The sequence below is a fragment of the Haemorhous mexicanus genome, chromosome 8 (assembly GCF_027477595.1).
Source record: "Haemorhous mexicanus isolate bHaeMex1 chromosome 8, bHaeMex1.pri, whole genome shotgun sequence".
NCBI lineage: Eukaryota > Metazoa > Chordata > Aves > Passeriformes > Fringillidae > Haemorhous > Haemorhous mexicanus.
In genome coordinates, this window is record NC_082348.1 from 17,013,046 (window position 1) to 17,026,106 (window position 13,061).

A 13,061-nucleotide genomic window follows, 5' to 3' on the forward strand; every position below is an offset into this window, starting at 1 on the left:
AGAAAGTTTTTTTTAAGAGTACAGGCAATAACAGGATTAGAGGAAAATCTTCTGCAGTCAATACTACTATACTACACTAGCAAGGCCTAATGAATACAAAATGGGATATGGTACACTAACAGCCCTCGTAAATTCTGCAAGAGCTGGTACCTCAGCAAATAAACTATACATTGCAGGCCAAATTCTGTGTTCAGTAAAAATTTTAGAATAGATTTTAAATACTGCATCTGTAAATCACCACTTTAAATTCATGTGTTACACAGCATCAAAGGGAAACCGATTGGTTTTCAGGCCTTGAAACTGCATTTAATCTTATAAAAAATTATGTTGGTCAATTCTGGATAAAGACTGGTGAGCAAACTGAAACACATAATGTACCTGAGAACATGGATTATTCTTCTCTTGAGACACAGACAGTAAAATCTGAAAAAGTTAAAACTGTTTTCTTTGTCATTATTTCTCATAACCAAGATTAATAAACAGGCCTGCCAAAAACATGGCCTAATATAAAAAAAAAGACAAACAACCAAAGATAAATGTCTTTTAGCCATACAAAGCAAATTCATTCTAAGACTTAATTATCTTTACTAACCAATTTGTGTCCAATGGGCGACCAGGATACATACTGAATTTTATGTGGAAGCTGATTTTCTGTTACAAAACCACTGAAAAAAGGAAAGAAGTTGAAATGGCTTTTCGTGCACTATGCAAATGGATCATTATACTGTACATTAATAAAAAAGTCACAAAGTAATTTTCTAACTCCTTATTGTTCCTCCAGCAATGCGCAATTAAGGCAGGCCGAGACATGCAGTTAACGCGATGGTGTGCACCAGTGCTGGCAAAGGCTTAAACTTACTCCTTTGAAAACCTATTCAATAGCCTAAGGAGCCAGCCTTATCTCTTTCCAAATGCTGCACAAGCACCTGCAGTCATTTGCTGTAGCTGCAGTTGGAGTTACAGTCTCAGCAGGTTATTGGGAAATGTGAACTCAGCATGCACTGAGGCAGGTGCAACAGCAGCACGTCCAGCATTTGTTGAGAAACCCAGCTCCCGCTGGAGAGAGTAGCACCTCTCTACTCACAGCAGCTTGCAGCAACTTCTTCCTGTCACCTTGAGCCAACAGTAGCCCAAGAATGATGCAGCTCAGTGCAGTCCCTATTGCTCAGAACTAAGCACATTTGGTCACGCTGCTGCTTTCAGCATAAAAAGTGACTGCAGAGGCAGATGGTCTCCTTTGGATTTGATTTGGGCAATCTTGGGAAAGAGACCAAATGCCATGGGACAAGCTATAGACTTCTTTCTGAGGAATGAAGGGTTGGTTGTTACAAGAGTTTTAGGGAAGCTGAAGATTAGACCAATGATAAAAAGAATGAATTTGCAGAAATTCAGTGATGGGGACGAAAGAGAATATTGAGCAGTGAAAGTTTTATGGCATGAAATAGAAATCAATCCAGATGAAAAGAATGTATGACTTTTACTAGAGAACAATTTCTTTTTCTCAAGCAAACAAGTAACCTGACAGATTTAGGCAAAAACAAAGCAACTCTACATTACTAGAGTTTTGAAGTGAATGCTTGCAAGCACATCACTACAGTGCACGCACCACAGCTCTCTGTAAGAAATATCAGGCCTTACCCATTTATGAGATCATAAATGTGATACGATGCTGTATAAGAGTATCTCCACAGCTGCATAAATGAAGCAATAGAATACTATTAGCCTTGAAAAAGATAATCTAATTACAAATAATCAGCTGCCTCTTCACAGCCTGTCCCTTTCTCAAGAAAGTACCAAGAAAAATTTATCTATGATAAATGCAATTAACAAAATGCCACATAAAATTAAACATTACATTAAGAGGTATATTAAAATAATTACCTTTGAATAATTGCTTTCCAGTGCTATGAAATATTGGTCTGATGACATCACATAATTTGAAGCATTAACTTGTTTCTGAAAAATTAAGAAGTAGATTAGATTCTAGTCTCACTCACTTTTAAAGTGTAACTTGAAATACAAGGGCACTTTTCTGCCTTTTTGTTAATGAAAAAGGTACATACCATTGTGCTGTTTGTCAGGATGGTGGTCGCGTAATTAATTTCAACATTGTAAAGGATGATATCATTCTCTGCAGACTGATGAAGATATTCATTATCTTCACAAACAAGATAAAATGTTCGTTACCTTCACAGAAGATATTACACAACATATCTGTTTATCAACAAATTCATACCTCTTTCAAATAATAGGTTTTCAGCAAATATCTTTTGGCATCTACATAAAAAATGTTTTTCTTCTGATGATGCTGAGGTACAGAGTTATCACGAAACTGTCTTCAGGGCTCTTGAGTACATTCTTGAGATTATACACTGCACAGAGGATCAACTATTTAACCTCACAAGTAAATGTCAGATTTTATTCTCATGTCTGATCAAGAATGCCAGTGACAGACTCATTAGAAAGTCAGTATCAAAATGTAAAAGTTTTAAAGAAAAATACCTTTTCTTATCATTTTACCAGACCACTCTCATTTGCATATTCTGCAGATAAAAGCAGTACCACACAACTGACACTGCATGATTCTGCCCTTACTCACAAGAGTCCTACAAAATAAGGGTGAGTGGGCTTCATTAAAAATAGAATTTACCCTGCCTTTGCTCAAGATCTGAGCTATAGTTTGGTAGAGAATAAAGATCAGAACTTAAGTTTCAGGTTAATATTTTCACTGCCATAAACAGAGAGAATGAATTATATATTTGGTGTAGCTAGAAAACAAGACTAAAAGTTAAAGAGGAGCCTGAAACATTGTGAAGATGTTCATTTTTAGGAAATTAGATCACCCTTGGATCTTCTGAGCACTCTTGTGTGATTTGTGTAACAGTATTTGTGTTTAAAATCATCCTTAGGATGAGATATACAATTTTAACTCCTTGTTTCAGAAGAGAAGTAGACATATGGAATGCTGTAGGCATGACTATCTATGGAATCTATGGCATGACTTTTGTGTGAGTTCTGTGACTGTTAAAAGGAAAGATAAGTCTAAGTGAGAAAGCTATAAAGAGAGAAGAAGAATATTAGGTTTAGGTGATATGCTGCCTACATTCTTCAGACACCCAGACAGAATTCTAACAAACAGTGACCTAATTTTTAAATCATACAAGTGATATCTACATACTTCAAACTGCTCATCATAAATTGAACAACTCAAGCAATGCCTCAGTCATAAGGCTTTACTTCAGTTCTAAAATTGTGGGCTAAAACTAGCTTGGTGAGACTCCAGGTGAATGGGCACTATGCTTGTTGCTACTGGCAGAGAACAGTGCTTGAGGCGGCACAGAGAGGGGAGGAGTACGTGTGCTAGAATGTAATCAGGCTAGCTCCAGTCTCCCTGGGCTGTGCAATTCAATGATACAAGAGCAGCACTTCAGCCACACACAGACACATTTATATCAGCAGCAATTAAGTTGATATCTCCACCTTAAGGAACTTAGAAAGTCAGCTTTACTTTCCATGCAATATCCTGGAACTCAGGAATTTCAGCAGTGTCAGCACTTCCTTAAATGAAATTAGAACAGCTGGCCTCATTGCAGAGCCAGGTACTACTGAAAACAAAGAACAGGGCCTGTAAGACAGACTACCCAATCATTACAAGTGGTAAGTGAAAAAGTGCTGTGAAAAGCACGAAAAGGAGATTGCTTAAGGATGACTGACACATTGACAAATTCCTTTCACTTGTTGCAATGAACACGACAGTAAAAGTAATAAAACACTGAAGGCCTCTGTAAAATTAAAGCTTATACTTGACTCAGACATGTCTGTTGAAACATCAAATACCTGGATTTTCTAGAATGACTGACAGAACAGTAAATTTCAACCATAAGTTTTGGCTAACACATTGTTTAATTTCATAGTCAGCATTCATTCAAAGTAAAGCTGGAAGGGAAATAGATTTCTCAGTCTGTGTAAACCAGTCTGGAAATACATATTAGAAAGGCTTATCTATGTTTGAGAGACGGTTTTACTTACCTGACACCCAATATGGAAAAAATGTTTTATATTGGAACTTTCCATTCAAATAATCCTCCAAGGTAAGAGCTCTAGGACCATCATCTGTGTTGACAACTAAGCATAAGACAAAAATTTTTGGTTAATGGCAAGAGGGAAAAAATTTATTAGTCCAGTGTTTTGTTTTTCCTGCATTTCCTGCCATTCAACAGTGAGGATACCATAGTCCTGGATATATGCAAATCATAGGTGCAGCAGAAAGGAAAGTTCCCTGTTGCTGTTCTGATAAGTTCCTTTAGTCTCAGAAAGACTCATCTTTGGGAATGCAAAATTAACTCGACAAAATAATTTATTTCAACCATTTATTCATGCAGACACATTTACCTGAAGACCCTGTGAGTCCAAATAAGCCTTTTCCACACAAAAGACAAATTAAAAGTTGCTTGGTTTTTCAATTTTTTTTTCAAGCATAAGTTTCATGAACTTGTAGAGGCAGCTATTTTAATCAGGACCTTCACACGTCCAGCAAATGGTCAAACAACACAATGCAAACCCTAACTTCCAAATTTTGTACATGCCTCATTAACCACTGTTAGAAGATAGCTTGCAAAATAACCACCATCCACATATATTTCTTAGTAGGTGATGAAGGAACACAGGTAAAAATAATGCTGAAAAGTAATGAATGAGTGAATCCAAACTTGAACTTTTTATTTAATGTTGCAAAAGAAAGTTGACAACGATTCTGATAAGAAGACAGGTACTCAAATATTTGATTTTTAATCAGGTCAGAAAACTGTATTAAAATAATGCAATAAGGGGAGGCTGGTTTATCTGTCTCTTGTCTGGCTATATGTTTCCCCAAAGTTAAACAACTTAAGCTAGGGCAGATTTAAAAAAAATTTCAAGGTCAGTCAACTGGATGAGAAGAGGATTATGCTGTGCAGTTCCTGTGTAGAACCTATGCAATTCACAAGAGTGAGAACAATCAAAATATTTAATCCTCAGAAGACACGTGAATTGTTTTGATAAAGGCCAATTTTTAAAGTTCAACAGCATAATGATGGCAGCTTTCAGGTCTTGGTGTTCTGGACACTATGCTTTCTCCTTTAAAATCAAAGGGACTTCTGCCAGGGTTTTCAGAGGTGGTAGAGATGTCACACTGCAGCTTAGTAGATCTTTGCCACTTCCCCTGTTTGCTCCCTTGGAGCTCTCAGATGACAGTCAGATAATCAAGATGACTCGTTGCTCTCAGGTTTCATATCATGCTCCATCACTTGCTCATTAGTTGCCCTCTCTGTTAGGATCACACTGACTTCCTGGGAAATGTTTCTTCATATTGCCTTCTATGGTACTTTGTAACGATAACACATATATTCTTCTGCTAAGTGACTATTATTTACTGTAGAATACACATGTCAGGTTGACTGTTGACACAAGCCTTATCTGCACTAATGCAGAAGAAAAGCTGTCACAAGGAATAAAACTGAATGCCAATCCAGAGGCAAAAACCTGTCCCTATAAACTCTGAGCTAGCAATATATCCAGAAAATATCCCACTAAGTTCACTAAGAAGTTAATCCCTCTGGCTAATACTATGACTGCATATTACAGATCTTTGATACACTAATGATAAACATAGAAGATGGCAGACTTAAAAAAAATGCTCAGAAAATAATTCCAAAGAATTCAGTTCTAGTTATGTTGAGTGATGATTACGTATCACTATCTCTCAGTTAAAATTCTCTAAGTGAAGAAGCCTATTAGCAAAAGAAATCAAGATCTATTTCCAAGGTTGTTTGTACAGAAAGCTTAAAATTTGCAGTCCTTTTTGATACCTTGATCATCTGGTAAAATTACCTGGTTCCTTCTCTCATCTTTAGAGACAAGCAAAATTGCAAACTTCTAATCACTGGTGTAATTTTCACAGCTCTAATTCAAACCTTCCCTGTGTTAGCTATTTCACCATTACATACTTAATATTACATGAGGATTTATTATGACTGCTGATTTTCAAAATGTGCCCACTAAGCTCTGAACTTCTACCACTGTACTGCAAAAAATTTGAAAACAACTATTTCTCACTTGAGTACTTACAATTTTGAATGCTTGTTTTTAGGTAACAGCTTTGTTTGTATTACCAGAATTATTCAGTTTCAAAGACTGGATATGGGTAAATCAACACAACCCTTTATATTTCAAAGCTCTCCTGGCTTTTGGCTTATTCCACATGCATGTGCACCCTTATAAACTGTGTCTAGTCTTGCCAAATTACAGTAAGCATACATGATAATCAGAAAGTGTTGTTGTTTCTGAATATGGTTATTTTTATATGTACATACATATATATATATGCATTTTATATGTATTTAACATACATGCATTTTTGTAAGTATCTTATTTAGCATCCACTGATAAACATCAAGTAGAGGACATGACAAAGGAAAACTGGTTAGCACAGTGTTATTGTCTGCTTCTGGACTAGAATTTCCATTCTCATCCATGTGGGCTGATGCTGCATAGCTGAAGCACAAGCTCCTCCAACATGAGGAAACACAGAACTCAATTTACCACCAGAAATTAATTCCAATACTCCTGACCCTGCTCCAAAACTTTGGTCACACTCAGCATCAACTCACATCAACTGAACCTGCTTTTCCACTTTTGGATTTGGCTGAGGTGTTGCAGAGAACACTGCCTCTTCGTAAGAAACCGGCTGCTCACCACTCTGTGGCTGAGCAGTAAGCTCTATGAACCTCGCCTGTGGAATCAGAGGAACAGGGACTGGGCCTCAGGCCTAGGTTAAGAGTACACAGGGAACAGAAACTTTGACACACATGACTTCGGACACTCATTAAAAATAGCAGAAGAGATTAATTCAAAGCCTAAGCAACACATACAGTTAATTGTAACTCTGCCTGTGGTTCTGCTATTGCTTCTCAACTGCTGACAGGTATTTTCTTTCTTTATGCTACAGAGGAAGAGGACTAGATACACCAGTGTACAAGTGAAAAGCTCCTTTCTGAACCATTTGGAGTTGCAGTATCATAGCTGGGTTATGATACTGCACAGTTAGGTAAATCCCACCATACATTCCTAACTCAAAGATGGGTTAAAAAAAGGGTCAGTGATTTCTTAGATATGGATGCCATTTACTACACTGATATTGCCCACCTTGCTCTTCTGAGCCCCACAGAAATTGTCTAATACTTGCAGTTGCAAGTATTTGCCTCTTAATATCCTCTCAGAAAATTATTTTCCCGTTAACTTTTGAGAATTTTTGACATTTTTATACACTTTCATGTGTAAATCAAAACCACCTACCACATTTTGAGAAGTCTGAAGAACATGAAATGACTAGAAACTTAGCAGACAAAACCAGAACTAAATGCTCCTTCCATTTTTCTTTGCAGATTTCTTAAGTAGAAATGTATTTGTTCTGTGTCTATACATTTCTCATTTGCAATTATTGTCTTTCTAGATTGCCACATCCTTTCAGTTGAGCAGTGGTAAAGCCGGAATGTACAAACAACATTCCAGCTGTGTAGCCATTTCCTGTCTGTCTCCAGCTTGCAAAATTTGTAACTGCAAAATTAATTTATATTTCTTCTTTGTAAAACTGATCAGTAGACTACTTAGAATTCAAAAAGGTTTAGGCATTTGAATAGGTAACTGCAGCACTTGCAGTTCCACCTGAGAATAAGAAGCCATCATCTGACACATCCAACATAATTGTGTGTTGGACCCAACTGCGTGTTCTTCAACTGTCTAAAATGCTCCTCCAAAAACATCCTGTGAAGTAAGATAATTTCTTTATCATCCTACTGGATCTAAATATGATGTTTGGTATGACTGGTTATCAAGTCACTATTCCAAGAGGAACTACAAGAGTTGTCCATAATTGCTAAGGTACTGAAGAGGCCAGAAAGCTGTGTTTGACAACAAAAAACACACACCTTCCATCATCTTTATCAACTTCTTCAGGCTGCCAAACTGATCCTTGGTCTCCAGTCTCTTTGTTCCCTCACTACTATTTTTAAAATTTAAATCTCATAAAAATATTCTGCCTTCCCTGTCATAAAATGCAGATCTGATGGGAGTAAGTCTGACTTGATACCATACATTTACCTTATAGTGAAAGCTCAGATTTGACCATGCTTAGCTAGACAAAAAATCTGGCACCCCACTATTGACAGTAAAAGTCAAACCTGTCACTCTGAAGTGCTATCTCTTCCAGCACTGCATAATATATATGCATATCTATATCTATCTATAGATATATATATATATAACTGATATACATCTATCCTCATATTAAAATGCTGCTTAACAAAATCATCCCTAACTGCTTCAGAAACCTTCAACCCTTCTCCCAACAACCCAGGATAAACATTAGTCACAGAAAAACCAGATTCAAAAGAGATTTCACCTTTCACAAAACCTGCATATTAACTGCAGGACTTAACTTTCACAAGACTTAAACAGATGGTTGATTTTATAACATTTAGTTGTAAATACAAGACTGTTTCTCCATCTCAGTCCCCCTGCCCACACACATAAAAAAATAATAACAGAAAAAATATCCTTTAAATAGATAGTGTTACTGGAATATAAGCCTTTATTAATATTTTAATTATTTCAGAGGCATTAAAGTAATCTGCTATGGAGATAAGATCATGTAAATACTTCTCTTGCCATTATTAACTTGTCATAGAAAACAATAACCACCAAATCAGCGCCACTCATGTTCACAATTTCAAAACTCATTTCAAGTTTCACCACAGCACTCAGCAGACCACATTGGGTTGATTTACCTATAGCTGGCATAATACTAGAGCAAACTATCCATCCCAATTTCATACAATGCTGACTTTAATTTTCAAATGCAAGCTTGAATATATTCACAAATAATTCATCATGCCCCATCTACAAAAAAAAAGAAGTTTAACTTGTAATTGGATACAGAACTTCTGTAATTATTATACAAGCATTTAAAACCAAATGCAAGTTCACCGAGCTAAAGAAAATTACTAACAGTTTGGGAAAGTCTCCTATCCCCTAAAACAGAAAAATAATATGGGAAGATCTGAGAGTTATTTTTGCAGCGGTGACTAAGAACATTATATATCATGCACACTGAAGTGAATTCAGGTGTTTTTCACTTCAAGGAGTTCCTTGTTTCAACATCTGCTGGCATTTCAATTCTACCTTCAGGATATTTCAGCTGTCAGTACATTTCTGTTAAGTGATAAAGCCATAACAATTCCGACAGGACAATCCTAAACACGATCTGACAAACTTTTATGAACTTCAGAAGCCACAACAGCCAAAGATTCTGCATTTTCCACTACATTAGATTAGAAATACCTTACCTCTTGATGGAAGCAGTATAATACACATAAGTAATAAGGAAAGCAAAAGGCATATAACTACGCCAAATATGATTTTTAGCCGGGTCTGCAGAAGAGAAACAAATAATAATTACATTTTTAATATTGTCTGAAGTTTGTTTCCATAGCTGGTAAATAATTAAATCCTCCTTCTCTCTAACTGCTGTAATCGGTCCTAGCAACAAGCAAAAACTGTCCCTGCAGTACATATGAAAAGACTTCCCTTTCCTTCTTTACAGCAAAAATATTTTCACATCAGAGCCAGCCTTGCCTAACAGCTGACAGTTTAAAACAAAGGATGCAAATGCTACCAAAAGTTGAATTCAGGAGCATACAGACCTTCATTTTCCTGTCGTATTCTAAAAGAATGCAAATTCTCTCTTCTGGGTGTTGGTCAGCAGATCTAGGAGAGGAGTTCGAAAAGGCAGTGTCTGTTTTCGCAGTTGGAGGCCAAACCTCTGGCAGACTTTTTTTTCCTACATACTTTTGGAAACTGTGCCAAATTTCAAAGGCTTTCCATAAAATTGAAACCACACTTTTGGGGAAGTTCTTGGACAAGAAACGGACAGTGGGAGGCTATCGGGGTGGTGATTATGTACTTCCCATCAATGTGAGCTGTGACCAACATCTGCTTACACTAACTTGAGGTTTTATGACTCATCAGATACTTGACATGCACTGTTTTTGTCTGAAAAGTGTCTACTGTGTTTTTTGGCACTCCCCGCTTTCTCAGGACATAGCCATGACCGTATTTCTACTCTCTACAGAGAAATGAGAAGAAAATCCCATAGCTTTATTGCTTATGTGGAATTCACATGTGTTTACTTTTAGAAATAATAAATGATGGCACAAGAATGCAGAACAAGCACAGAAACAGTACTGTTTAATGTCTTCCACATGTGAGGAGGATTGCTGTTTTCCCCTGAAAGCCATGCACATCTATAGGCTACGTAGGAGAGCTGACAGAAGTAAATACATGCAAGCCCAGCGGAAATTCTGAAATAGTTCTCCAACCGCCAATTATACCTATTTTATTTAGCCCACTGAAATGAGGTCAGCTGAAAACTGGGAAAACTCTGGAGACCGCAGTGTCAGGTTACATAATCCATCCCTCAGGAGAGCGGAGAAAGGCTGGAAAGGGGAAGAACGAGTCCGCCGTGCCCGCTCCCCGACGTTACCCACAGGCCGCGGCTGCCGCCGACCCCGGCCCGGCCTGAGGGAGCCGGCCCCGCCCCCGCGGCGGCGCTGCCCGCCCGGCCCGGCACCGCGCCCCCTGGCGGCACGGCGCGATAAACACACGGGCACGGGGACGGGCACGGGGACACACACGGGGACAGGCACGGGGACAGGGACACACACACACACACACACACACACACACACACACACGGGGACAGGGACACACACACACGGGGACACACACGGGGACGGGGACAGGGACACACACACACAGGGACACACACGGGGACAGGGACATACACACGGGGACAGGGACAGGCACGGGGACAGGGACACACACACACGGGGACAGGGACACACACACGGCGACGGACACACACTGGGACAGGGACACACACACTCGGGGACAGGGATACACACACGGCGACGGACACACACTGGGACAGGGACACACACACACGGGGACAGGGACACACACACGGGGACAGGGATACACACGGCGACGGACACACACACTGGGACAGGGACAGGCACGGGGACAGGGACTCACACGGGGACAGGGACTCACACACGGGGACAGGGACACAGACACACATAAAGAGACATACACACATAGACATACACACACACAGACATAGACACATATACACCACACACACGTATACACACATGTGCACGCACACGTGGGAAATGTCACCTGCCAAAGAAGGCCACAATCTGACAGAACATTCACATAAAACTTAGGGCTGCTGACTGGAAGTTTCAGGTTGGGTTTAAGTGAGCTCATTTTGCATGCAGAGTCTGATGGCTCACCTCACCTTTCTCCGTGCTGGGACAGAGTTCAGTTTCTTCTGAGGAAACGAGCGTGCAGTGGGGGTGCCTCTGTGTGAAAGGCACTGGGACTGATTTTTCAGAGGAGCTTAACAAGGACTAAGTACCCAGATCTGACTGAAATTCAGTAGTTGAGGGGTTTACCAAATCCTCTGGCTTCTCTGAAAATTGAAAATCTAGTAGATGAGATAGGTTTTCTGTCACACCAAATTTTCCAGCAGAACTTGGGCTAACTATGAAGAATTTATTACAGAATATCACAAAGAAAAAACATCTAATATTTATTACCCCTCAAGTGGCCAAGTTATCACCTTAGCTTAACAGTATGGGCTGGAATTTGAATCCTAACTGTTACCCCAGTCTTGGTGAGGCAGAACTGATCTGGGCAGTATTTTGGCAATATTCATTGCATTAGACTTGGAGAGAGAAATTTTGAAAATATTCAAATTTATCATGCGGACAAAACAATGATATGAAGCCTGCCTCATTTTCTCATAAAAATCCAGTTCCCCTCTCTCTGCAGTTCTTATCATGACAATAAATTACAAGTTAAACAAGATGAGGTTTCTGAATAAGATCCATGTTGGTCATGTAAGACATGCAGGACAAAAAGGCTGAGAAGGCTAAAATATATTGTTTATGTATATATTTGTTTATACAATTTTAATGTATATACATTTTTTGTATATACATTGATCATGTATATTGCTTCTTATGCTAAAATACACTGCCTAATAAGGGCAGAACTCAGCTCAAAACCAGTAGTTTTCCTAACAAGATAAAACTGCAGCTACTCAAAATTTCCATAACAGAAAAGAATTGTGACAAAAGAATTTCCTCTTGTAACTCATGGTTCATATTCATATTTCCAAACTGCTACTTAATTTCCTAGCATTCCATAATTAATGCTGTTTGTATTTTCAATAACATGGTTCAGAGAAATACATTTTTTCCTACCAACATTGGTTATTTCTGACAACCAGAACATCAGAAAATTTCAAGTGTAGGTTTTTGATCAGGCTAGTTTTCCATTCCAAATATGCAGCTTCTTCTAATGAATGCATACTTAGAGAATGCTTCAAAGGAAATGATTCAATCTCACATGATCTAAAAGGCTTTACAAAATGACTTTATGCTGCATACCATGTATTTGTCTACTTCAGGAATCAAATTATTTAGGCATGAGTTTAAATAAGATTCACAATGGCTGCAGATTAGAAGAAAAACTAACCTGTCAGAGAATGACATTTACAAGCTTTGCAGAACTGCTGTTAATTCCTGAACCCCCTTCTCTGGACTGTTTAGATCAGTAACAGTGAAGAAGCAGACAGCAATTCTTTCAACAGCCAAACTGCTCTTAACTTCTGCAACATAAGGAACCCATAATGTAAGAGAAATAAAAGTGTAAGAAAGGTAGAAAGAGGGTAAGTCACTTGGTGAAATGGACAAACTATGAACAGAAAACACACTCAGTTTGGCCAGCAGCTATCCAACCAGTTATGCAGCTACTCAAAGGTCACTGAAATATTTGCTCTTCACACGTGAGGAAATGCAGATTTACAGATGTAGGTTGTGCATGACATCAGACCAAAAGGAGACACAGCAGTGAACATACCACTGAGGCAGACCCAGTTCTTAAGCAGCCACACACTC

General features: G+C 38.6%; 1 protein-coding gene across 2 annotated transcripts in view; it reads right to left on the reverse strand.

Annotated features, from left to right (window-relative positions):
• FAP (fibroblast activation protein alpha) overlaps positions 1-10,570 on the reverse strand; it is a 38,846-nt gene extending 28,276 nt beyond the window's left edge. The window contains exons 1-7 of one of the 2 annotated variants that reach the window (XR_009487336.1): positions 9,738-10,570; positions 9,381-9,465; positions 4,030-4,125; positions 2,064-2,158; positions 1,882-1,956; positions 1,639-1,691; positions 593-665 (exon numbers count right to left, since the gene is read on the reverse strand). Coding sequence is in view for 1 of the 2 variants with exons in the window: in XM_059852953.1 (XP_059708936.1) it covers positions 593-665; positions 1,639-1,691; positions 1,882-1,956; positions 2,064-2,158; positions 4,030-4,125; positions 9,381-9,465; positions 9,738-9,743 (483 nt within the window). In the remaining variant the exon portion in view is untranslated. The remainder of the gene's footprint in view (positions 1-592; positions 666-1,638; positions 1,692-1,881; positions 1,957-2,063; positions 2,159-4,029; positions 4,126-9,380; positions 9,466-9,737) is intronic. The other variant, XM_059852953.1, reaches the window with a different exon arrangement.
• Positions 10,571-13,061: the final 2,491 nt, after the last annotated feature.